Source organism: Pleurodeles waltl, chromosome 12 (assembly GCF_031143425.1).
Source record: "Pleurodeles waltl isolate 20211129_DDA chromosome 12, aPleWal1.hap1.20221129, whole genome shotgun sequence".
NCBI lineage: Eukaryota > Metazoa > Chordata > Amphibia > Caudata > Salamandridae > Pleurodeles > Pleurodeles waltl.
Window position 1 is genome coordinate 676,914,000 of NC_090451.1, and position 24,656 is coordinate 676,938,655.

The window sequence follows — 24,656 nt, forward strand, 5'->3', positions numbered from 1 at the left end:
ATTTGTTTTTGCTTTATTTATTTGTAAGTGCTGCAAGAAGGAACATGGACAGCAGGCCCGCAGCAACATTACCAGTTCCCAAAGCTACAAACCTGTCCCCCAACCCACCAGCCCACCAAAACGCCCGGTAACCAGCTTGGCCCTGATTGCAAATGTCCAATTATGGGTCTGAAAAACAAAATCCCCTTCATTAATGTGGCAGAAATCTGGCACCGCCAGCCAATTGCAAACCCAGAAATGCCCTGTATTGCACATATCTCTTGAGTGAAGCATTACCTCTCATGTGTGGCGTGCGTCGACCTAACTCTCATGATGAGAAAGGATCACAGCTGGGAAAATGTGGAAACAACATTGATCTTACATTGACTTCACATGTTCTGGTTTGTGTCTGGCATAATTGACCCCTTATTACTGGTAGTGTTTTCATCAAAATAACAGAAAAGCAGGGTTGTGTGCTGTTAGAAAGTCCCAGAGCTTTCACTTTATGATGTAGAACATTTGTCTTTTCATCAATACCATGAAATTTGCAGGACATTCTGGGTACAAAAAAGTGAGGGAATGCAAGCAAAACATTCAACCCTGGATTTCCTTTGCATATGAGTTTTCAGAAATATAAAGGGTTGGTAGATTTCCCTGTTTGCCTGCAGGCCAAAGAATGCAGTCATCCCGTTTGGAAAGTAAGCGGAAATTGTTAGTTCAGGCACAGTTGTGACATTTACATGGTATTGTTAGGAGGCAAAACCTGGAGGGATACAAGCAAGCAAAATCACCCTGGTCTAGTTTTCAGAAGCACCTATGATTCCTAGTGTCCTATGGATGCTAACGTACCACGGGACTAAATACAGGCACCACCATGGAAACTTAGAGGCCACTTTATAAAAATAGTATGACATTTGTAAGGCATTCTAATTAAGAAAATATACTGAGATCAAGGCAAGTAATTTCCCTATGTGCCGGCTGTCTATAGATCCAAATACTTCAGGTACTCACAATAAAAGAATCTATGTAATTTCAAAACACATTTTTTATATTTCTATTGTTCGGTTTGGGCTTTTCCTGTCTCGTGGTAGGTCCAGCCACACACTTGGGATACATTTCTTATCAAGTGATGCATGGAAACACTAAATGGTAGGATTTGTGGTGCTTCCTCCCAGTTCTGTAACATCCCTCACAGGAATGTGTGGAAAGTCTGTGAGTTTTTAGGGTATTCTCTATAAGAACGTAGTGGAACTAATGCAAGCCAGAAGCCCTGGATGCCTGCATGTGTCTGGTTTCCAGGAATGTCTTGGGTTTGTCTGGGTGGAGGCTGACCACAAACCCAAATAATGCAGCTACAAAGATTCCCACGCGTAATTAATTCAAAGCAAAAATCATAAAGTTTCCACATTCCACTTTAAGGCATTTATTGTCTGTGGTGCTAGGTCCACCAGTATAGGTAGAGTACTGGTTTTATTGGGAGGAGCCTTAAAGAGTTGGCTTGTAGGACCTTTACTGTTTCTCTCCGATCCTATATCTGCCACAGAAATATGCTAAAATTCAGCAATTTTTATCCCAGGTTTTCAGGCTATTCAGGATAAGAAAATATAGTGGAATCATAAAAATGCATAGTTTTCTTCATAACTATTTCTATTCATTTAGATTTTTCCTTATAAATTGACGAATGCTCAAAACACAGTGAAAGATCAGTGAAAAACTGCAGCTCAGATGATGGCTTTGAGCATTGCATGTTATTAGAGAACCTACAACCATTATATAGCTCTGCGACTGGATGAGATAGGCAGATGTAATGATAATTGTTTGTTAGATCAGCCTTCAGCGAAAAAAACGTACAGATGAAAACTACTCTTAATTTCTACTTGGGGCCTGATTTAGAGCGTGATAAATGGGATTACTTCATCACAGACATGATGGATATCCTGTCTGCAGTATTACGATTTAATTATATCCTATGGAAATCACAATACAGCGGATGGGATACCCATCACGTTTGTGATGGAGTAAAGCATCTGCCAAACTCGAAATCAGGCCCTTAGTACCACTGTGTTGCTATTTCAGCAATTTGTTTCTTTGGAAATACCACATGCGAGATATACAAATGAACCGTTGATGAATACAGAAGTGTCAAATATTTGGACATGTATAGCTTTCCGTGCTCACCTATGTGTTTTACACTTTCTTCATCACAATTTGCTGGTTGATAGAGCAATTTTATTAACCCCTATAGAAAACTGCAAAAAGGTAGACTGAAATTCTAAACCTGTACGAAAAAGGCAGAAATTTGGCCTGACTGTATTTTGCTGAAAAAAGGTAAGAGTGCTTAATCGTGAACTTTTCCAAAGGACCTAAAATGACTTCCGCAAGAGGGAGAAAAAACTCTGAGTCAATAAGTTAAAGCTTAATAACTACCTTTAGTTCCACACTATTAACAAGGACTTAATTTTTAAACTAAATTCGTTTCTTCAAATGTTATGTGTTAACCTCATTAGATTATAGATTTTACAACTTGGCCTATGACTTACTTTAATTCCTCAAATGGGATTTTGTGTAATCCAGGATTCTTTATTTCATGAAACAGCAGAATGTTAAAAGTGTTGTAGGAAGCTGGCTCTGTATATAGTATATCAAAATGAGATATAGGCCCTCATTACAACCCTGGCGGTCAAAGACTGCCTGCGTTGAAGCGGCGATCGTACAGCCAACAGGCTGGCGGTACAATTTGCCATATTTTGACCACGGCGGTAGTGCCGCGGTCACACCGCCAGGACCTGCTGTTTTCCGCCATGGTTGTCCCGGCGTTCTGAATCCACCATTGCAGCGCTGCTTGTAGCGCTGCCCTGGGGATTTTGACTCCCCTTCCTGCCATGGAAAGGCTGGCTGGAAGGGGAGTAGCGGGGCCCCTGGGCCCCCTGTACTGCCCATGCAGTTAGAATGGGCGGTGCAGGGGCCCTCCAGGCACAGCCCCGTCGCGATTTTCACTGTCTGCCTGGCAGACAGTTAAAAGTACGACGTGTGCTGCTGCACCCGCCAAACTGCCACATTGCCACCGGCTCCATTAAGAGCCGGCTGCAATGTTACGGCCGACATCCCCGCTGGGCCGGCGGGCGGAAACTCTGTTTCCGCCCGCCAGCCCAGCGGCGGATGTCCAAATGTGGCAGGAGGGTTTCCGGCTGCATGGGCGGCCGTCTGGCGGTACAACCTTGGCGGTCGGCCTCGTCCGATCGTCAATGTTGTAATGTGGACCATAGTGTGCACAGAGTCCAGGGGTTCCCCAGAAGCTTAACAGAGGCTAAAATAGTTAACACTAATGCTCTATATTTGTGGTAGTGTGGATGAGCAGTTAGGCTTATCAAAGGGTGGTGCAAAGCATTTGTTGTACACACACAGACAATAGAAGAAGCACTCACCAAATGACTTAATTCCACACCAATTGTTTTTATATACCAAACATATCTGTTGTTAATTTATTTCTAGAACCACAAGATTCAAGTTGCAGGTATGTACAGAAATAAATATCTCACATATGTATCAATACCGCTGTGATTTGAACTGGTAAGTTGTACAGTTTTTGAATAAATGGCAATAATCTGTTTTAAGTTGACAGTGCAATTTTCAGAACAATTCCTGGGGGAACAAAAGTTAGTACGTTTTGCAGATAAGTACAACACTTAGAGTTCCAGTATCCGGGGGATAGGAAGTCCACTCACTGGGGTTCTTGTTAAACCCAAACACCTACCACCAGCAACAAGGGGCTGGCCGGGTGCAGAGGTCAAAGATGAGGCAAGTTTAACATGGGTTTCTATGTAGACTGGGGGCACTCAGTTTCAGATCTGCTGACAGGTAAGTGCCTGCATCTTCAGAGGGCAGACCTGGGGGGTTTAGAGGAGCACCGGGAGGCCACAAGTAGGCACAGAACTCACACCCTCAGCGGCGCAGAGGTGGCCGGGTGCAGGGTGTAAACAGAGCAGCGGGCTCCAAATGCCATCCTATGAGGGGAGCCAGGGGGTCACTTAGATGCTGCAGACTGGATCCAGGGGGTCGGTTCCAGAAAACCACAAGCTGGGCAAGTAGGAGACACACCTGCTGAACACTGTTGCACCAGAAGTCGGGTTCTCCAAGGCCTGGGGGCTGCAGGTGCAGTGTACCTGTCGGCATCAGATATCTTTGTCCGGAGCTTTTGTGGTCGGGAGGGGGTCCTCTGGAGTCACACTGCAGACGTTGTCGTGGAGGACAGGAAGGGTCAACCCAGAGCTGGCACTTGCTCAGAATCTCATGGGGATCCTCTCTAGTCGGTTAGGACACCTGAACATGGGCTGTGGCGGTGGGTGCAGAGTAGTCAGGAGTCACTGATCTGGGGAGGCTCTGGAGACCTTAGATGTAGTTTCTTCTAGGACAGGACCACTGTCCACAGGAGTTCTTTGGTCCTTTGTGATGCAGGCAGTCCTCTGGAGGCTTGGCAGAGGTCAGTGGACCTGCAAGATGCGTTGCTTTCTTGTGCAGATTCTCTGAAGCAGGAGACAGGCCGGTAGGGCTGGGGCCAAGCCAGTTTTTTGACTTTTTTCTTCTCTGCTGGGGTTTCAGCTCAGCAGTCCTTCTTTCGTCTTGTGAGGTCACCAGGAATCTGACGACTTAGGCTCAGGGGAGCCCTTAAATCCATGACTTAGGGGCGTTACAGGGGTCAGAGGGCAGTAGCCAATGGCTACTGACCCTGAGGGTAGCTACACCCTTCTTGTGTCCACTCCCTTTGGGGAGGGGGACATAAACCTAACCCTAATGGTCCCTGTCCTCCAAACTAAGATGGAGGATTCTGCTGGGAGAGGGTCACCTCAGCTCTGGACACCTTAGGGGTGGTCCTAGCTGGGATGATCACTCCTTAGTGCTTACCCTAATTTTCACCCCAGACTTGCTTCCAAAAGTGGGGCTTTGCCCGGGGGCGGGCAACTCCACTAGCTGGGGTGCCCTGGGGCACTGTAACAAGAGGCCTGACTTTTTGAGGCTCACTGCTAGGTGGTACAGTTTCTGCAGGGGGAGGTGTGAAGCACCTCCACCCAGTGCAGGCTTTGTTTCTAGCCATCGAAAGCACAAAGGCTCTTACACCTTGTGGCAAGAAACTCATCTCTTAGTGGCAGGCTGGCACAGACCAGTTAGTTCTGCACAAAAGGATTGGGTAAAATACAGGGGGCATCTCTAAGATGCCCTTTGGTTACATTGTTCAATAAATCCAAAACCGGCATCAGTGTGGGTTTATTGTGCTAGGAAGTTTGATACCAAACTTCCCAGTATTCAGTGAAGCCCTTATGGAACTGTGGAGTTCGTAATGACAAACTCCCAGACCATATATTCAATATGGCTACACTGCACTTATAATGTCTAAGAATGGACTTAGACACTGTAGGGGCATATTGTGCATGCAGCTATGCCCCCACCTGTGGTATTGTGCACCCCACCATAGGGCTGTAAGGCCTGCTACAGGGGTAAATTGCCCATGCCACAGGCAGTGGTTTGTGGGCATGGCACTCTGAGAGGGGTGCCATGTCGACTTTGCCTTTTTCTCCCCATCAGCACATACAAGCAGCAAAGGCAGTGAGCATGTGCTTGGTAAGGGGTTCCCCAGGGTGGCATAATACATGCTGCAGGCCTTGGGGACCTTCACTGGCTACAGAGCCCTTGGTACCATGGGTACCTTTTACCTGGGACTTATCTGGGTGCCAGGGGTGTGCCAATTGTGTAAGCAAAGGTACAGATTTTGGGAAAGAACACTGGTGCTGGGGCCTGGTTAGCAGGATCCCAGCACACTCTCAATCAAGCATGGCATCAGTATCAGGCAAAACGTGGGAAGGAACCATGCCAACAACGTTACTTTCCTACACCTGTTAACTCAAATACCTAAATGGATAATTTATTCTGGGAATGGCGAATTTGACTTATCAGTTGCAGTGTGCTTCCTTTGTTCTCCAAAAAATATGTCTGGTTGGAAAAACAGAAATGTTTTTGAAATCTTTAGGCTGCAAATGTGTTGTTCTAAGGAGCCAAAAATGTACCGAGCACAACACTTATCCTGCGAAAAGCTCTGCTAAAACTGATTTTATGAATAAGTGTTCCACAACATCGTTTTTTCAGACATGCTTTCACAAAAAGTCAGTTTTCTAGACGTATCCCCCACACATTTCATAGTGAGGATTCCCCAAATAGGTCAACTTCTGGGCACATTTTGTGAGAAATGTTTGGAACTGCAATTGCAAGTGTCTCTATTTGTTAATTTTTTTAAAGGAGCTCGATCTAAGCGACGCATGTCTTTTGGAAGGAGGAGCCGATTTCACCCAGCAATCATTCGTAACCGGCTAAGCATTAGGAGGTTCCTCTTTTGTCCCCTGTGACCACATTTGCCCACTCTCGTGACCCACGCAGAGGGAAAGATGAGGTCATATCATAGTGGGAAACATTTTTATACACAGAGGCAGATTTGAGTGAATTACATATACCCCAATCTGCTATAAGTGCAATGAGGAGCGGATCGAGCGTGAACCAGCCTTATACCTGTACTAGGAGCGAAATAACCTCTCCTAAAGGCTGAAGGGAAGTTTAACAAGACTCACAAAGATGGCAGGTGCAAGAATCAGCTACAACTCCTCGAGATACAGGCTGTTTGCAGTCATTGATCATTCTAGGTACCCTGGTAATTGTAACTCCGCTGATCCTAACGAGGCCACGGGAGAGAATTGTGAAGGTGTTTCTGTACTTATAATAATAAGAGGAGGTGTCCAACCAGCACATGAAACATGCAACTGTGCTGCATTTTTTCAGTTTTTCTCCCACAGTTAGAGAGCATTTGGCCCGGGGGTTTGCGATATGCCCATTGTTCCTTCAACTAATTGTCACCCGTTCTTTTATTTTATTCTTATCTGTAGGATCACAAACATTTTCAGGAATTTGCAGCACTGGTTCTTTCACACTAGGCCAAACCAAATTTAACAATAAGTACATAACTTAAAAATAACACAACTATTTAACTAAAATATTGTAAAAAGTGACATTAAATAGACGATATTTTACAATGATATTACGAAAAACACAAAAAAATGATATACTTACCTTTAATAATGTTGTCAAATACATTTTTGACATAACAATATTCCAGCAATGAAATTTTTTGTATCAAATATCTTTTTGCAATATTCTGTCCAAACACCTTTGAAATTGCCATTGCCATCTATGACTTCTGTGGTCTCTTTTCCAGGAGAAGGAAATGTGAATGTTGTCCTGTCCCATGTCAGATTGCAATGATGGCATAAACAAAGGAAAGAGTGTCAGGAACAGTGCAAATAGCATTGGTTTTGTGTCATACTTCTCTGGGCAACTTAGGTATCTAAGAAAGCCAGGATAAAGACTGCACATTGTTGTAGATACACCTCATTAACTGAAGAACACTGATCAAGAATATGATGATGGATTAATTCTGACTACATGCAGTAGCATAAAAAAGTCCCCCACAGCACCCACGATGTGGGGCGCCTGAGACCACAAGAGGGCCCCCTCAGCACAGTATCCTAGCCGGAGAGCTCCTGAGTGAGTTTGGAGGGGGCCCCCACCATGTACTTCGCAGAGGCCCCCCCTCAATGTTTGGTACACGACTGACTACATGACTCACAACAGAGAGGTCAGGTGTTACCAGAATATAATGACTGGGGGACTTTTTTATTTGGCATGATTTCTTTAAAATATGGTTGGGCATAGTTATGCATAAGAGCTTCTTCCATTTCTTAGCTGCTGTTTGCCATCCTTTAAAATATAGAAATATATCAAATTAAAGGGAGTGAACTGTATTTACTTTCCTGTGCCCATGGAGAAGTCAGACATTGTTTCTAGTTTGCAAGGACAAGAAGTTATACTCAGGCCAAAAACATTAATGAATTTCTGATATTTGATGTCCTGTGGCAAAGATATCCTGTAGAAGGAATGTGTGAGCTTGCAACACTCCTGCTCTGAAATACAAGGAGCTGGGGAGGGGAGCACGGGATGGTACAGGTTGATGTAAAAGGAGTGAGAGAGAGTTTTATTCTGCCAAGGGTACATGTGGTAGGGTACAGCATGGTAAGAAATGGTGCGTTGGTGGAGTCTGAGGTATCAGAACGGATTTGGCTCTTCAGCAGTGGTGGGGGATCAGAACCTTCGATTGGCTGCTGAGCGGCAAGTATCGACCATCAGTTCTTTGCTGCAGCTGGAAGGCTTTCCTACTGCCACAAAGTGCTATAAAATGTAAGTGGCTTTTGTTAACTTGAAGTGCTTCAACTTCATGAAGTTCTTGAAGTGGTGAAAAATTGTGAAGCTGCTACTATTGAGACTTTATATCTTTATGCACGGACACTGATGAAATATGTAGAATGACAGAAAAATATATCCTATACAGTATACTGTACATAAGGTCATATAATGCAAGTTTCAAAGAACCACCAGGGTGGTAACGCTTCCTGTAATTGAAAGACTTTTGTTGCCAACCACCAGGTCCCTTCCTCTCTGTGCAGTCCCAGCTGCCCACCTGGCTTCAGAAAAACTGCGAAAACAGGAGAGCCCATTTGCTGTTTCCGATGCACTCCTTGTCCTCTCGGAGAGATATCAAATCACACTGGTAGGTGGAGGTGATCAGCATTATGAGTCAAAAGTAAACATTTCTCTCAACTAATAGTGTGCACAAGCTGAACAAAATTTAGTTAGTTTGCCCAACAATGGTGGATAACCAATTTAATGTCCTCAACATTTTTTTGTTTTTTGACCTCATATTTACCCACTTTGTATTTACCCGCTTGAACATCTGTGCATTCCACTAAAAAAGGGATCTTATTCTGTCAAAATTCAATTTTACCAGGTATGAATCCCAATGTTATTTGTTGGAACCTTGCTGTACACAATTCATTATAGCCCTACTCCTTCAGGATCCAAACATTCCGGGAAAGAGCCTCATATCTTGGCTCTCCAAATGTATCCTACAGCTTGTTCATTAGAATGCAGTGACTAACGCTGTGGATCTATTTAAAAGATGAACGGGTGCTACCCCAGTCCACTCAATACTGTTTTGCACTTAGCAGCACATAATAGAACACCAACATAAATGCAAATGGCCGATGCTTCCCAGTTGTTATTTGTAGCAACACAAGATTAATAAACACCACAAGCCTTTCCCTATTACCCAACTAATAATATGGTCACAGAACTCCAAGATATGTTTCACAATGGTGACTTACAATTTTGAATCATTTACAATTTTGAGTATCTTTAGAGCTTGTTGGCTAAACACAAAATCCGAATGCAAATTTACTCCAAAAGTTTAACTTATACTAATATTTTGTGAATAGTCAAAACTAGTAAATTACTCAAATGGGTATGTTACCTTTATTAATCAGGTCCCACAACTGTATTAATGAGGGTAAGCTGAAAAATATATCCATGTTATCAACACTGGGGCCCTGATTATGAGTTTCGCGGGTGGAAAAGTCCACCCACCAAACTCCAGCGGTCAGGTTACCCGCCTATGGGTCAGCCCTTCCCCGGCCCCTATTACACGTTTCCCGCTGGGCCAAAGGGTGGAAACAGAGTTTCCACCCGCTGGACCAGCAGGAAACAGCCCACAACATTGACGCTGGCTTGTAATCAAGCCGGCGGCAATGTTGCGGTGCGTCGGGAGCAACAGCACCCGCCGTGCTTTTCACTGTCTGCTAAGCAGACAGTGAAAAGCATGACGGGGCTGTCCATGGGGGCCCCTGCATTTCCCATGCAGTCCCTGGCACGCCGGCTCTGCCAGCTTTTACAAGCCAGTGCAACTGCCATGAGGGGATCTGTAATCACCAGGGCATCGCTGCCTTAGCGGGTTAAGTCTGCCAGCACCACCAGACGGCAAAAAAGGGTTGGTGTCAGCGGTCCGACTGTGGCGCGTTCTCCAAGGTCATGATGTGGAGGCCGGACTGACGCATTGGCGGTCCTATGACCGTCAGACTCCTAATGAGGGCCTAGGTTCCTTACATCTAGAACATAGACTGGAGGACGTACGATTCAGAATTGTTCTTAGGACCAGTGACCTTTCAAACCTGTCCATGGTGAATAAATGGTTTCATTTTCACAGCAAGCTGTACAATAGAGAGTACAAAAATCAGAGATTTTTTCAGACATCTACCAACTATTCAATTCGTACCCTATGCAGCCAGGGCTTTCCCATTAGGTCAATGCTGAGATGTTCTAAGTCTATCAGTCTTTCACTAATTCATGTACCTGCAAACTTAGTGTGAACAAAAATGCATTTCTCTTGACTGTTTCTATAGTATGTTACATCCCACAGTGCCATTTACCAAGCCTCCATGGCTGCACTGAGGTTCAAAAACCTTAGTGGCGCAACATCCAGTTGAATGCAACCCCAAGTCTCGGCACCATCTAAGATGGCACAAGTACATTGGAGGCGTTGGATAAGATAGCATTCATTACAATAGTGCCTTTTTAAATAACCATTCAGAGACAACAAGTATAATAGCAAAACATCTTTACACTGCATAAAACTAAGATATTTTGTAAGTGATTAACTTTATTAAACTTGCCAAGGAGACAGATATGAGCATCTCTTCCAGCAAGCAGACATGGGCCATTAGAGCTCTGGAACTCATACAGGACGCCTCAGCTGCTTCTTTCAGATAGGTTTTGGTAACTCAAGGGACAGCAGCCTGCAGGTGAGCAGCTGTATAGGGATGAACTTCTTTTCCTATAAAAGACAGCACCTTATTTGCAGCACTAAAGTCAGTGCTGCCATGAGGAAATATTGTTCAGGTGGCTGGTAAACTGACTGTAAATTAAGGAGAATCTCGCAATGACAAAGGTTGCTCGGAGAGCTCCTACTGAACCTTGTGTTTGCACATATAACTACACAGGAGAAAAGAGTGAAAGTACAGGGAAAATGCATAGGGGTATATTCAGGTACCAGGTTGGATATATTTTATCTCCTGTGTGTGTTGTTTAGTACTTTTGTGTGTGTAGTGTTGTCCTGTGTGATGCGTTGATCTGGCACTATTCCAGTAATTTCACATTATTTTCAGGTGCACACTTGTTAGAGTAGATTGTGGACCAAAACCATGTTGATTGTAAGTCTTCTACCATATCTCCAAGAGATCCACCATATAATTAGGACAAGGAAGCAGGCCGGTGGAATTAGAATAGATGACTGTCCTACAGACGTTCTGAGCTATAAGATTCAAAAAGGGTTCTGTAATTGAAGGAGGCAGCAACTTGGTGATATGACACTATAAGTAGACTGAACTGCTCCTCCTCTGATAGAACCCCCTTGTGAGGAGTAGTGATCTAACATATAAGGACAGATCTTTTTATTATATCATGATGAAAAATATGAATGTTAGGACAGTGAAGTACAGACATGCCTGGATCCAAATATAGGCCCTCATTACAACCCTGGTGGTCGGTGTTAAAGCAGCAGTAATACCGCCAACAGGGCGGCAGTAAAAAAAAATGGGATCACGACCATGGCGGAAACCGCCAACATAGACAGCCACTTTAACACTCCGACCGCCACGGCGGTAGAAACAAACACTGTGGCGGTAACCGCCAACAGACAAGCGGAAGACAATGTACCGCCCATTGTATTACAAGGCACCAATCCGCCAGCTTTTCCGGGGCGGTACCAATGCCATCAAAAGCATGGTGGAAACAGTACACAGAAGGGAAACCACTCACCTCTCGACACCCAACGAGGAACCAGAACGCCATGGAGCCAGAACTACAGGTGTTACCAATGTTGGTTTACCTCTTCTTCTACCAGGAACATCAAAGACGGTGGCGACGACCACGGTGAGTACTGCACCTAGCACACAGGGGAGGAAAAAGAGAGTGACACACACGCAAAACCCCCACCCTCACCCACACACACACAAATACATGCAGCAACATTACAGTTACACCCCGTAACCCCCTGGAAGAACGCAAGGACCAGATGAAATGATTTTAACAAGTGTAATCATTGAAAATCCAGATAGGGAAACAGGTCTGTAAAAGCGCAATATATACAAAATGTACAGCAACTACACCAGTCTGGATAGTGTTCCATTCATTGTCCGTGGACCAGTGGTCCTAAAATGCATGATACCCTCCTCAAAACGGAGAGAACACTGCAGGGGCATCAGGTTGAAAATAAACAGGCACCTCAGGGGGAAGGGGAGGGGGGCACCTCAGCCGGATTGATGGGACGACGCCACTGTGCCACGAGGGGGCTCCAAGCCCACTGCCTGGTCCTGGGGAGTGCAAAGCCACAGTCTCTCAAGTGGGTGGGTTGCCCACTGATTGGTCCTGGGGAGTGCAACGCCACAGTCTCGCAAGTCTCTCAAGTGGGTGGGTTGCCCACTGTTTGGTCCTGGGGAGTGCAAAGCCACAGTCTCACAAGTCTCTCAAGTGGGTGGGCTGCCCACTGTTTGGTCCTGGGGAGTGCAAAGCCACAGTCTCACAAGTCTCTCAAGTGGGTGGGTTGCCCACTGTTTGGTCCTGGGGAGTGCAAAGCCACAGTCTCACAAGTCTCTCAAGTAGGTGGTTTGCCCACTGATTGGTCCTGGGGAGTGCAAAGCCACAGTCTCTCTAGTGGATCCTTTTCTCCACTGGTTCTGGAGGGGGCTTGGTGCCCAGAGTGCTTCATCCTGCCAAGGACTGGGGTTAGTGGATGCTTATCTCCACTGGTTCTGGAGGGGGCTTTGTGCCCTGAGTGCTTCATCCTGCCAAGGACTGAGGTAGTGGATGCTTTTCTCCACTGGTTCTGGATGGGGCATGGTGCCCAGAGTGCTTCATCCTGCCAAGGACTGGGGTAGTGGATGCTTTTCTCCACTGGGTCTGGAGGGGGCTTGGTGCCCAGAGTGCTTCATCCTGCCAAGGACTGGGGTAGTGGGTGCTTTTCTCCACTGGTTCTGAAAGAGACTTGGTGCCCAGAGTGCTGCACATGGTGTGTGGCAGTTCCCATTCCCTCACCTGGGTGTGTGAGCCTTGAGATCTTCTGGGAACAGGTAGCATGATACTCCATGGAGGCAGAGACACACTCCACCCTGAGGCGACTTTGCCTGCCAACTGCTTGTACTGCCAGTGCTGGTTGTGGTGCCTCATGTAGTGTGTGCAGGGTCCAGGATGTCTCCTGCAGCCTCGGACGGCTGCCCACTAGGAATGATGTTCATGTCGGCTGTGGTGGTACTGTCTGAGCACGTCGCAGTGGTTGTGGCGGTGTCGGTGGCGGAGATGCTGGCAGTGGTGCATGTGGCAGCACCTGTGGAGGGAGACAGCAGGACGTCTTCTGCAGCCTCGGACAGCTGCCCACTGGGGATGATGCTGGGGACTGTTGCAGAGGCAGCAGACGTGCAGGTGGCGGTGCAGGTGGTGGTGTTTGCAGCATTGGCCACCGCCGTACAGGTCCCTGTTCTGTCTTGTAGAAGGGGTGACACCAGTCCCTCACCCGGAGGCTCCGTACCCTGAGCTGACTTCCCTTTAGCCTTGTGTCCCTTGCCCACGTTGGAAGCCGCTGCTGGGACCTCGGCACTGTCCTCTTTTGTCTTGGATGATGGCTTGCTGGGTGGTTGGTGCAGCTTTTCCCTACGGCATGTGGGCACCTTCTTCACCTTGGCAGGTGGCGGAATAGGGTGATCCTTGGCCTCACTAGGTGGCAAACTGGCAGCCCTGATGGGTGCCGCCTTCGATGTTACTGGACTTGCAGGGACCACAGTGCTCGAGGATTTCGTGGCTGAGGTGCTGGGCTGGGATCTGGACATCCTGGCCCTAGTGGAAGGACGGGGGGATTGTAGGGAAGAGGTCAATGTTAGCCAGGAAAAGTGTTTTAGACACACTGGACAGGGAAGATGGAGGGGGTTTGGGAGTGGAGGAAGAGGTAGTGGTTGTAGGAGGTGTACGTCTGGTGAGTTTGGGTGAGGGTGCATAGGCTGGAGGCTGTTGTGAGGTGGATTGCTGTTGAGTGTATGTGTGCCGGCATTTGTGTACTTTGGGAGGAGGGCTCACAGACACACTGGGAGAGGACACGGGGACGTGTGCATGGTAGTGGGGGTGCTGATTGCACGTGAACGGTGTGTGGTGATGGGCGTGCTGGTGATGGGCATAGTGGCTGAGGATGTAGTGCATGCAGGTGTGAGTGGAGACGAGACAGGGAAGGAGGAGGAGGACGACACAGTGGAGGCAGTGGATGTTGGTGTGTCTGCATGGGGATGGTGCTTGTGTGAGTGCCTGTGGGATGAAGTGTGGTGCTTGTGTTTGCCATGTCCATTCTTGTGTGTTGATGAGTGTGCATGCTGGTCTGATGGTGTGCTTGGGATAGGGGATTGGGTCTGGGTAGTGGAAGTTGGAGGGGGGAGGCTGGACACAGGGACAATGGCTGCCATCAGTGCTGAGGCCAGAGCCTGAAATGCTATCTGTTGGGCTGCCACGCCAGAATGAATGCCCTCCAGGTATGCATTTGTTTGTTGCAAATGCCTCTCGACACCCTGGATGGCATTCAGAATAGTTGACTGCCCAACAGTGAGGGATCTCAGGAGGTCAATAGCCTCCTCACTGAGGGCAGCAAGGCTGACTGGGGCAGGGCCTGAGGTGCCTGGGGCGAAGGAGATGCCCACCCTCCTGGGTGAGCGGGCACGGGAAACACGCTGAGAGGCTGCTGGGAGGGCAGTGCTGGTAGGGGGGGCGGCTGTACTTGTTGATGCAGTGGGCACAGATGTGCCCGCCACCGCAAGGGAGCTCCCATCAGAGGAGGAGTCGCTGTCACTGGTGTCTCCTCCTGTCCCCGTCGTGGAGCTCCCCTCGCCCTCCTTCCCACTGGTGCCTTCAGACTCCGTACATTCACCCTCCTGGGCCATGTAGGTTGTAGCTCCCTTTCGCTCCGGTGCCAATGCTCCTCCGCCAGATGATGCTAATGCACACAAGGACAGGGTGACAAAACAAAAGGGGAGGAAAGACAGAAGAGACACATGGTCAATGCCTGCAACAACACCACCATTGTCGGACACAGCACACAGGGAGCAGCCCTATGCACTAGGCCAAGAACTAACAGTTCAGGGGAAAATCACATGCCCATGGGGCACGGTGCCTAGACCTGGAACCCACAGGAGCCTGACTAGGTGTAGAGGGCCACTACCACTTTTGGGGTTGGAGTGCCACTGAGCCTGCCTAACAATGGATCTACCCTGGCACGTCTGCCCTGGCCTAGGGGAACCCACAGCCCACTTCCCCCACCAGGAAACCTCATAAAGGGCACAGAGTCAGCTGAATGAGACTGTACTCACCCTCTTGTGGCTGCTGTGATGCCCTTAACCGCCCATCCAACTCAGGATATGTCACCGCCAGGATATGGTACACCAGATTGGGAGGCCATCCCCAGCTGAGCCTCTGCCATCTTCTTGCTCCAGCGGCGCATGTCCTCCCATCTTTTGCGTCAGTGGGTGCTCCGTCTATGATAGACATCCAGGGTCTGCATTTCCTTGGCGATGGAACGCCAAATACCCTTCTTCTGGTGGGCGCTGACCTAGAGGAAATGTTAAGTAAGAATGGATTTTACTCCCCCGTCCGGTTCTTCTTATTCATTGGCCCCAAACCTCCCACCCTGACCTAGAAACGCATACACTGACCATCCTCACATGCTGGCCTCTGCCCCCCCCCATATCTTCCATCCACTTCACTCCATACATTCATGTCCTATCCATCATGCTCACAGTGTACTCACCTGTTTGTCTGGAGGACCATAGAGTAGCGTGTACTGGGGGAGGACCCCAGCCACCAGCTTGTCCAACTCCTCCACGGTGAAGGCACGGGCCCTTTCCCCAGACACTGTAGCCATTGTCGCTTCCAGACTCAGGTCACAGCAGCACTTGCAGTGTAGGTCCTCTCCTGTTGAAGTGAAGGTCAGGTATCAAGTGAGTGAACAGATAGAAAATGGCGGTCACGTCCACAGCGGTGCGTACCGTCACCACCGGTGTACATCGTCATTGGCTCCTGGAACCCATAGGGCCCAATGATAACCAATGCTGATTTGCGCCGCGGTCTTCGTCCGCCTACTGCGACGCTGCACAACGCCAGTGCAGTTACCTCATTTCCCCTTGTCCCTCCTTACAGGTCAGGCAGCCGCCATTTCAGGGGGGCACATGGCAGCACAATTAACTGTGTCACAGCACTTTTCGGCAGGAATACGGACTGACAGCGCAACACAACTATTACATCACGATTGTACTAAACACCCTTGTGGAAGCTATGTGGTGTATGACCCTCTGCTCACCCTTCTCCTCCATAAGGCACGTCCGCTGGGGCAGATGATGAGATGGCGTCATCCTCCGGTATACAAACCCCTGGTGGACCTGTCAACAATGGAAGACAGACACATCATTATCACCTACAGACTTGATAGGGCCACAATCCAAGACCTGTGTGCCCAGTTGGTGCCAGACCTGATGTCAGCTATCCGCCATCCCACAGGAATCCTCCCTCTAGTGCAGGTCCTGTCAGTACTCCATTTCCTGGCCAGTGGGCCCTTTCAGACAACAGTGGCCATGGCATCAGGGATGTCACAGCCAATGTTCTCTAACGTGTTGTCCAGAGTGTTGTCTGCCCTGCTGAAACACATGCGCAGCTACATTGTTTTCCCTCAGGTGGAGGATTTGCCCACAGTGAAAGGTGACTTCTATGCCCTGGGACATATCCCCAACATCATTGGTGCCATTGATGGTACACGTGTGGCATTTGTCCCCCCCTGCAGGAATGAACAGGTGTACAGAAACCGCAAAAGCTACCATTCCATGAATCTGCAGATGGTGTGTTTGGCAGACCAGTACATCTCCCAAGTGAATGCCAAGTATCCTGGCTCAGGGCATGATGTGTACCTTTTGAGAAATAGCAGCATCACTAATGTGATGGGCCACTTCCAGAGGCAGTGTGTGTGTAGCTAATAGGTGAGCCCAAGGTCCCAACACAGTTGACATAGGTGTCTGGGTATGGGGTTGTCTCTAAGGGTTAGTGTCTGTCTAACAATTGTCCCTCGATATTTGCAGGTGACTCTGGTTACCCCAACCTGTCCTGGCTACTGAACCCAGTGAGGAATCCCAGGACAAGGGCAGAGGAACGCTACAATGAGGCACATGGGCAAACTAGGAGGATAATTGAGCCCACTTTTGGCCTCATGAAGGCCAGGTTCCGGTGCCTCCATCTGACAGGTGGCTCCCTATACTACTCACCGAAGACGGTGTGCCAGATCATCGTGGCATGCTGTATTTTGCACAACCTGGCTTTGCTACGCCATGTGCCTTTTCTGCAGGAGGATGGGCCTGATGTTTGTCTTGTGGCAGCTGTGGACAGTGAAGAAGAGGAAGCAGAAGAAGAAGATATAGACAACCGAAACAACATCATCATGCAATACTTCCAGTGAGACACAGGTAAGAGACAGGCACTGCTCCTCTCATATCATTCTACTGTAGGACATTGCATGATTCTGCCTTTTTACCTCTGTGTATGGACCCTGATATTTCACTTTGGCTTTCCATTTCACAGATCTGGGTACCACTTTCTGCCTTCTGCTTTGTTTACTGATGCCCAACAAATGTCGAACATTGGTATGTGAAAATGAACATTGACATTGCTATTTTTCTGAGAGGTTGCAATTACACATTTGTGAAAGTACAGACTGACTCCAGATTGATTTGTGATTCAAGGGTGTTTATTTCTGTGCTAATAAGTGGAGTGGGCTGTGCAATGGGCTGGGGTGATGGTGGAGGAATAACATGGTGGAGCCCAGTCTATTGTTATCACAGGTGCATTGTCCAAGGGGGCATAGGAAGTGGAGTAATGGCAGATCAAGGTTGTCAGGGTGACATAGTGGCACAGAATGGTGACAATCAGGAGAGTCTTATTTCCTGGCAGGGGTCTTGGCAATGTTCTCTGTCTTGTTCCTGGATCTCAGCGACCGTTTTTGGGCTGGTTCTCCTTCTGCCGGGGGTGGGAAGCTGGTGGCCTGTTGTTCCTGTGGCGGGGCCTCCTGTCCAAGAGCGCCGGTGGAGGTGGAGGGCTGTTCATCGTTCAGGCTAGTGTCAGGGGCCCGTTGGTGTGCCACTGTGTCCTTCATGGTGTTGGCCATGTCTACCAGCACCCCTGCAATGGTGACCAGGGTGGTGTTAATGGACTTCAAGTCCTCCCTGATCCCCAGGTACTGTTCCTCCTGCAGCCGCTGGGTCTCCTGAAACTTGGCCAGTACCGTGCCCATGGTCTCTTGGGAATGATGGTATACTCCCATGATGTTGGAGAGTGCCTCGTGGAGAGTGGGTTCCCCGGGTCTGTCCTCCCCCTGTCGCACAGCAGTCCTCCCAGTTTCCCTGTTATCCTGTGCCTCTGTCCCCTGAACCGTGTGGCCACTGCCACTGACCCCAGGTCCCTGATTGTCTTGGGTCGATGGGTTTGCCTGCGGCCCCTGTAGTGGTGGACACTCTGCTGATTGAGGTGTCCTGGGGACAGAGGGATGGGCCCGCTGGGTGGGTGCTGTGGTGTTGTTTCCTGAGGGGGAGGTTCAGTGGTGGTTTGTGACTGTGGCAGGGGAACCGACTGTCCAGAGGTCCCTGATGGGCCAGGCTTGTCCTCTTGATCCAGGCGTGCAGAGCTGCTGTCGTCACTGTGGGCCTCTTCTGTGGGGGGACTGGATGTGTCTGGCACCACCTGTCCGGTGACGTTGGGTATGGGTCCTGTTGAGGTGTAAATGCATAGTTATTGTATCTGTGAGTGCCATCTTGTGCAATGTGTCAGTTACCCTCTAGTCATGTGCTTGGCTTATTGTCTTTGCCCTTTTGTGAATGGTGATTTTGGGGTCTGGTTGAGTATCTGTACTGGACATGCTTTGGTGATGGGTGTCCTTGCATTGGTGTGACATGCAGGGCTTGGTTTTGGGATGTGTGAATTGTGATAGTAGGGTATCTGTGGGGTGTTGGGGTGATGGGTGTGAGGGTTGGGTTAGGAGTTTGTGAAAGCATGCAGGTAGGGTGGGGGGAATATAGTAGTAAAGATCTGACTTACCAGAGTCCAGTCCTCCTGCTACTCCTGCGAGGCCCTCAGGATGCATTATTGCCAAGACTTGCTCCTCCCATGTTGTTAGTTGTGGGGGAGGAGGTGGAGGTCCACTGACAGTCCTCTGTACTGCTACCTGGTGTCTTGATACCACGGAACGCACTTTCCCCCGTAGGTCGTTCCACCTCTTCCTGATGTCATCCCGTGTTCTGAGTTGCTGTCCCACTGCGTTGCCCCTGTCGACAATTCTCTGCCATAGCTCCATCTTCCTTGCAATGGATGTCTGCTGCACCTGTGATCCGAAAAGCTGTGGCTCTACCCGAATGATTTCCTCCACCATGACCCTGAGCTCCTCCTCAGAAAACATGGGATGTCTCTGAGGTGCCATAATGTGGTGTGGGTGATGTGTGAGGTGCTGTTTGTTGTGATGTGTGATGTGATGTGCTGTGTTGGTGTGTGTTGTTTGAGGTGTGTGGATGTTGTATGAGTGATGGTGTTGTGTGCCTGTGGATGCTGGTGTTGTGTTTGCTATTCTCTCTCTGTGTGCTTCTTCCAAAAAAGTTGTTGTAAGGGTTTGTGGGTAATGTGGGTGTGTTATATAGTGTTGTGGGTGTGGTGTGTGTATGTGTATCAGGGGTGTGTATTTTGAATTGTCCAATGTGGTTGTGTTTTGTAAATGTGTGTGTGTTTTGAGCGCGGCGGTGTGTACCACCAATGGATTACCACGGTTGAATGACCGCCGCGTTGATTCGTGGGTTGTGATTGTGTGGGCACGATTGTGTGTTGCCGTGATGGTGTAGGTTTTGCTATCACCAGTTTATCACTGACCTTTGGTGTGGCGGACTTGGTGTGGGTGTCTGTATTGTGGCGGATTATGAGATGTGGGTCGTAATACCTGTAGCGGATTTCCGCCGCGGTCACGGTATCTTGGCGGCCGTCAGCACGGCGGTAAGCGGGATTTACCGCCAGGGTTGTAATGAGGGCCATAATGAGGAAAGAAGCAGTCAAACGTATTCCTGTCTGTAATCAGTTGGGGAGAGCTTTGTAAAGGATATCAGCATCAGAGTCTTTCTAATAAGGGCATTTTTAAACTTTGGCAATGCCCAAGTAACAGAGAATTCTACAATATGCGATATATTCATAGTAATGGAATTAATAATATATAAGCTAAAATGTGAATAATGGCCACTATGACAACACAGGACACATCTGCTCTGTTTTACTGTGTTCGTTCTTGTATTGTACCTCAGATTCTGCAAGCTGCTTCCACTGCCAATGGGACCAGTGGCCTAACAGCAGACAAGACCAATGCATCCCAAAAATCAAGGAATTCCTTTCCTTCCAGGATCCTCTGGGAGTCACCCTGGCATCAATCAGCATCTTCTTATCAACAGTCCCTATTGCAATCTTGGGGCTCTTTCACCATCACAGGAATACACCTATAGTAAAAGCCAACAACCGCTCCATCAGCTACCTGCTACTCCTGTGCCTCTCGCTTTGTTTTCTGTGTTCCTTAAGTTTCATAGGTTATCCCACCCATGTGAAGTGTCTCCTCCGTCAAGCAGTCTTTGGAATAATTTTTTCTCTTTGTATCTCCTGTGTATTAGCTAAGACCATCATGGTAGTTATTGCCTTCAAAGCAACCAAACCAAACAGTGATATCAAGCAATGGGGTGGGCAGCAAGTACTGTACAAGGTCATCAGTGTCTGTTTACTCCTACAGGTTTGTCTGTGCATTTCATGGTTATTTGTCGCCCCTCCTTTCTCAGAGTTTAACACCCATTCTGAACCTGGAAAGATAATAATTGAATGTAACGAGGGTTCTTCCATTGCTTTTTGGAGCATGCTGGGATATCTGGGGCTTCTGGCCTCCATCTGCTTCATAGTAGCATTCCTCGCACGACAATTACCCAATAGCTTTAATGAGGCTAAATTTATTACATTCAGCATGCTCGCCTTCCTCAGCGTGTGGTTGTCATTCATCCCAACCTACTTAAGCACCAAGGGCAAGTACATGGTGGCCATGGAGATTTTTGCCATCTTGTCTTCTAGCTCTGCGCTGTTGTTTTGTATTTTTTTGCCTAAGTGTTACATCCTCCTTTTGAGGCCAGAGATGAACTCCAAGCAGTACTTAATGGGCAGACAATCAGGTGGCAAGAATAAAGCCAATAGCTTAATGTTCCTGCCTGCTATTAGATGTGCTGTCATCATTTGAGAGTCAGTTTTGAGAAAACCTTAAGTTTAGTTAAGCACACTTAGGCCGTCATTTTGAATGGTCAATAATTCTCAATGGAACTGCTATTGGCCCTATCGGAAATCATGAAGCTGCAAACTTATCATGGACTTGCTATGTACACCTCATGCTACTGCCTGCGGGAAACAGACACATCTGGGGGGATAACTTCCAGGGAATGGGGATTTACCAGGGAAATCTGAGCCGTTATTACTCACAGGATTCTCAGAGGTCAACTTGAAATCCCAGATAATTTTACACCCCTGGAGATGATAGGAACCCCAGCATCCCTAACCCCCAGAGCGTGCAGGATATTTATAATGAGACCTCTACTGTTTCTAGTTATTAAAATGTAAGACGGTCATATTGGAAACAGGGCAAGGTAAGATTTACAAAATGTTTGAACAGAAATGGGAGACATACACAGATCTATAGGTTGTGCTCACATTCAAACATAATCACTGATTCAAGACTTCCACTGTGAGTAAGGGTAGTAGTGTTTCTGACTGGGAATATAAAATATTGCTGTTAGAGTAATAGAGGGTTATATCTGCATAACGACACAATGCATTTTGCTGTATGAAAATTGGATGTGAAAACAGTTTTAATTCATTATTTTAGCACTAAAATGGTCAGCTCTATCAACTATTAACAGTGAGCACAATGGTTCAGGAAGGGGAAGTAATTAAGTGTGAAGAAAACACAGTTATGGTGACTTCATCTTATAAATGTAAAGACGATATGTCAACTTGAACAAAAATGTATTTCCTGTAACAAAAAAAAACGTTGATGTGTGTAAAATGAATGCTCAGTCTTGGATTGCAATTCAATAAAATACAGTAACTGTTATCTTATGAGAGGAGAAAGTCAGTATTTTAGGAACAATGAAAAGATATTGGGCGCAGCAAAAAAAATGCAAATGTAAGATCTGGTGTTTACATTTCCCCCTGATTAAGCTTTCAATTTTTTTTAATTCATAAACAGTCCAAGAAGTACTAATAGACCTGGAAGGCTGTGCCATTTCACAGGCTTCCAGGTCTATTATTTTGAATGTCATTTGGTGTTTTTGTGGGTTCCTTTGATTTTTCCTCGCTGGCCGAAACATTTTCCCTGTGCAATGCCCTTCTTTACTCCCAGGTACAAGAAAATGCCTCATTTGCACAATCACCCCCATTTTCTTAAAATGATGCTGTTGGTTGTTTGGACTCTGTACACTGGGACCCTGCAAACCAGACTCTATTGCATGTGCTCTGAACCATAACAACGTGCTGAACTGGTCAGAAATACTCACTGGCACACTTAACTTACCTATACATCCCTAGTATATTCTGCTCAATATAAGTGCAATACCTTCAGTTTAGGTGTAGCTAGAACATGGTCAAAGGATTCAAATAAATAGTACTAAATTTAATGGTCAAGTCAGATTGTTAATTACTATTCTGAAAAACTCTTTTAGAAGATTGACATTTGTTTTGCCTAGAACCTGTAGTATCCTTTTCAGAGTTAATCCTCAACTGTCACCAGGCAGCCAGCTGTGAGGTGTAAATGGTTGCCAGGAAAGTGATAAACAGGCCTTGTCTGGGAGCACATGTGACTTTCTCCTGACAGGATAGCCAAGGGGATTTGCTTCCCAACAGCAAAAGCTTCAAAAGGCATTCCCTGTCACCAGACCTGCCCCTGCCATTATCCAAGTAGCCAGAGTAACACCAATCCATGTGTGTGAAAAAGCTGTTTCAGAACTAGTTTGGGGGGCGGGGATGGGGGGGTCCTCATTTCTCTGGACAAACCTTAGGTGTGTAGCCGGGGCACTGTGGGATTGTTTTGGGTGAAACACCCAGGAAATCATGTCAAATTGGGTACAGATGACCCTGGGAACATTTTTCTGTTTGACCAGGGTATCCCCCTCCCACAAGCTAGTTCTCGGCATAAAAATAGCCCTCCTGGGTCCCTTCTTCAGAACACCTCTTGACCTGTGGAATACACAAAAAGAACTGTTTCTGTTGTTGCACCTGTGGAGAGAAACTCCAAGTGCTAAACCTGTTCTGCACTTGTACCCGGGACAGAAAAGTGGACTCCAAAGGTTATTTGGGTAGCCTTTTGTTAGCCTTCAGGGACACAAACATTTGAAAAAGCACAACAGCAGCACTGTCTTGGCCTCATCTTTGGATTTTGCCAGCTTGTTTTTTTTTTGCATTTCTTGTTGAGAGCCTTGAACTTCCTACCAGCACAGAAGCTCCCACTGAGGTCTTGAGCAGCAGCTCGCCACCAAGCATGAGTCCCTCTTTGGATCCAGCTGTCACCCCAATCTGCTGATGACCTCAACAATGAGGACTTTTCTTCAAGGAAAAGAAGGTAGACTTTAAACTGGACTGAGCCTGGTCCATGTGTCTAACCCACCATCCATTGCGGTTAGCCTTAACTTTTGACTTTGATCTGGTCTAGCGCAACCAGATGCCCACAGTTGACACTTTGTGTTTCTTGGAGCTAGAAAAATGATATCTCCAGTTCGCTTTACCCACTTGGAATGTAACACAATTGACAATGACCACCCTGTGTTGCCTGTCTGGGGACTAGAACTTTGTCAGCCTGCCATCAATTAACCATTCTTCGGATCCAACCTGCAGCCTGACCCCTCAATGACCCTGTCCACAGGAATTGTTCTCCATGAAAAAGACTGAGGGCCTGATTTAGAATTTGGCAGTAATGGCTCTGCCGCCACTTTTGTGACAGAAACCCAGACTGCCGACTTGTTGGTCCACCGAATGATTCAGATGTTGATGATCCCAAAGACTTTAACCTGCCTGAGTCCTGCCGACCCGGTGCAAGATAGTGCCATAGGAAAGAAATACAGGCTGATGGTGGGTCACCAGCCACACTCACCGCCGTGCAGATTTGGATGAACCTTAACACCAGTCAAAATGTAGCGGTATAACCTCCACTTCTAAGTTAGCGGATTGGGGGAAAAGGGGCGTAAACTCACCTTTTCTTCTGATTCCACTCCTATTTTCAAATGCACAGGACTGGATAACACCCTCTGTTGCTGGTGCCACTAAACCATGGAGAAAACACAACCCTCCCCTTCGCTGGACATGAAGGGAGGGAATGCCCATTGTCTGTTTACGTTTGGGAGACAATGCACAACAGCTCGGCACCACTGCATATATTTACATCTCAAAGTAATGTTTTTCAATTACAGTGACATGCATATGTAGGGGACACAAGTGGGTCAGACACTGATTTGGATACACTGGTACACAACACATACACAACTGTCATTTCGGTGTTAGTATTCCTTGCCAAAGGAATGCTGGGACCACAATGACTGTGCAATCACACTTGTCAACTGTGTCCTTGTGTAGAAATTGCAAGG

The 24,656-nt window shown here is 47.4% G+C and overlaps 1 protein-coding gene across 1 annotated transcript in view; it reads left to right on the plus strand.

Moving 5' to 3' along the window:
* Positions 1 to 21,268, plus strand: part of LOC138267226 (extracellular calcium-sensing receptor-like) — a 40,118-nt gene extending 18,850 nt beyond the window's left edge. The window contains exons 5-6 of the mRNA XM_069216083.1: positions 8,500 to 8,623; positions 20,304 to 21,268. Coding sequence (XP_069072184.1) covers positions 8,500 to 8,623; positions 20,304 to 21,268 — 1,089 coding nt within the window. The remainder of the gene's footprint in view (positions 1 to 8,499; positions 8,624 to 20,303) is intronic.
* The last annotated feature ends 3,388 nt before the right edge of the window (positions 21,269 to 24,656 follow it).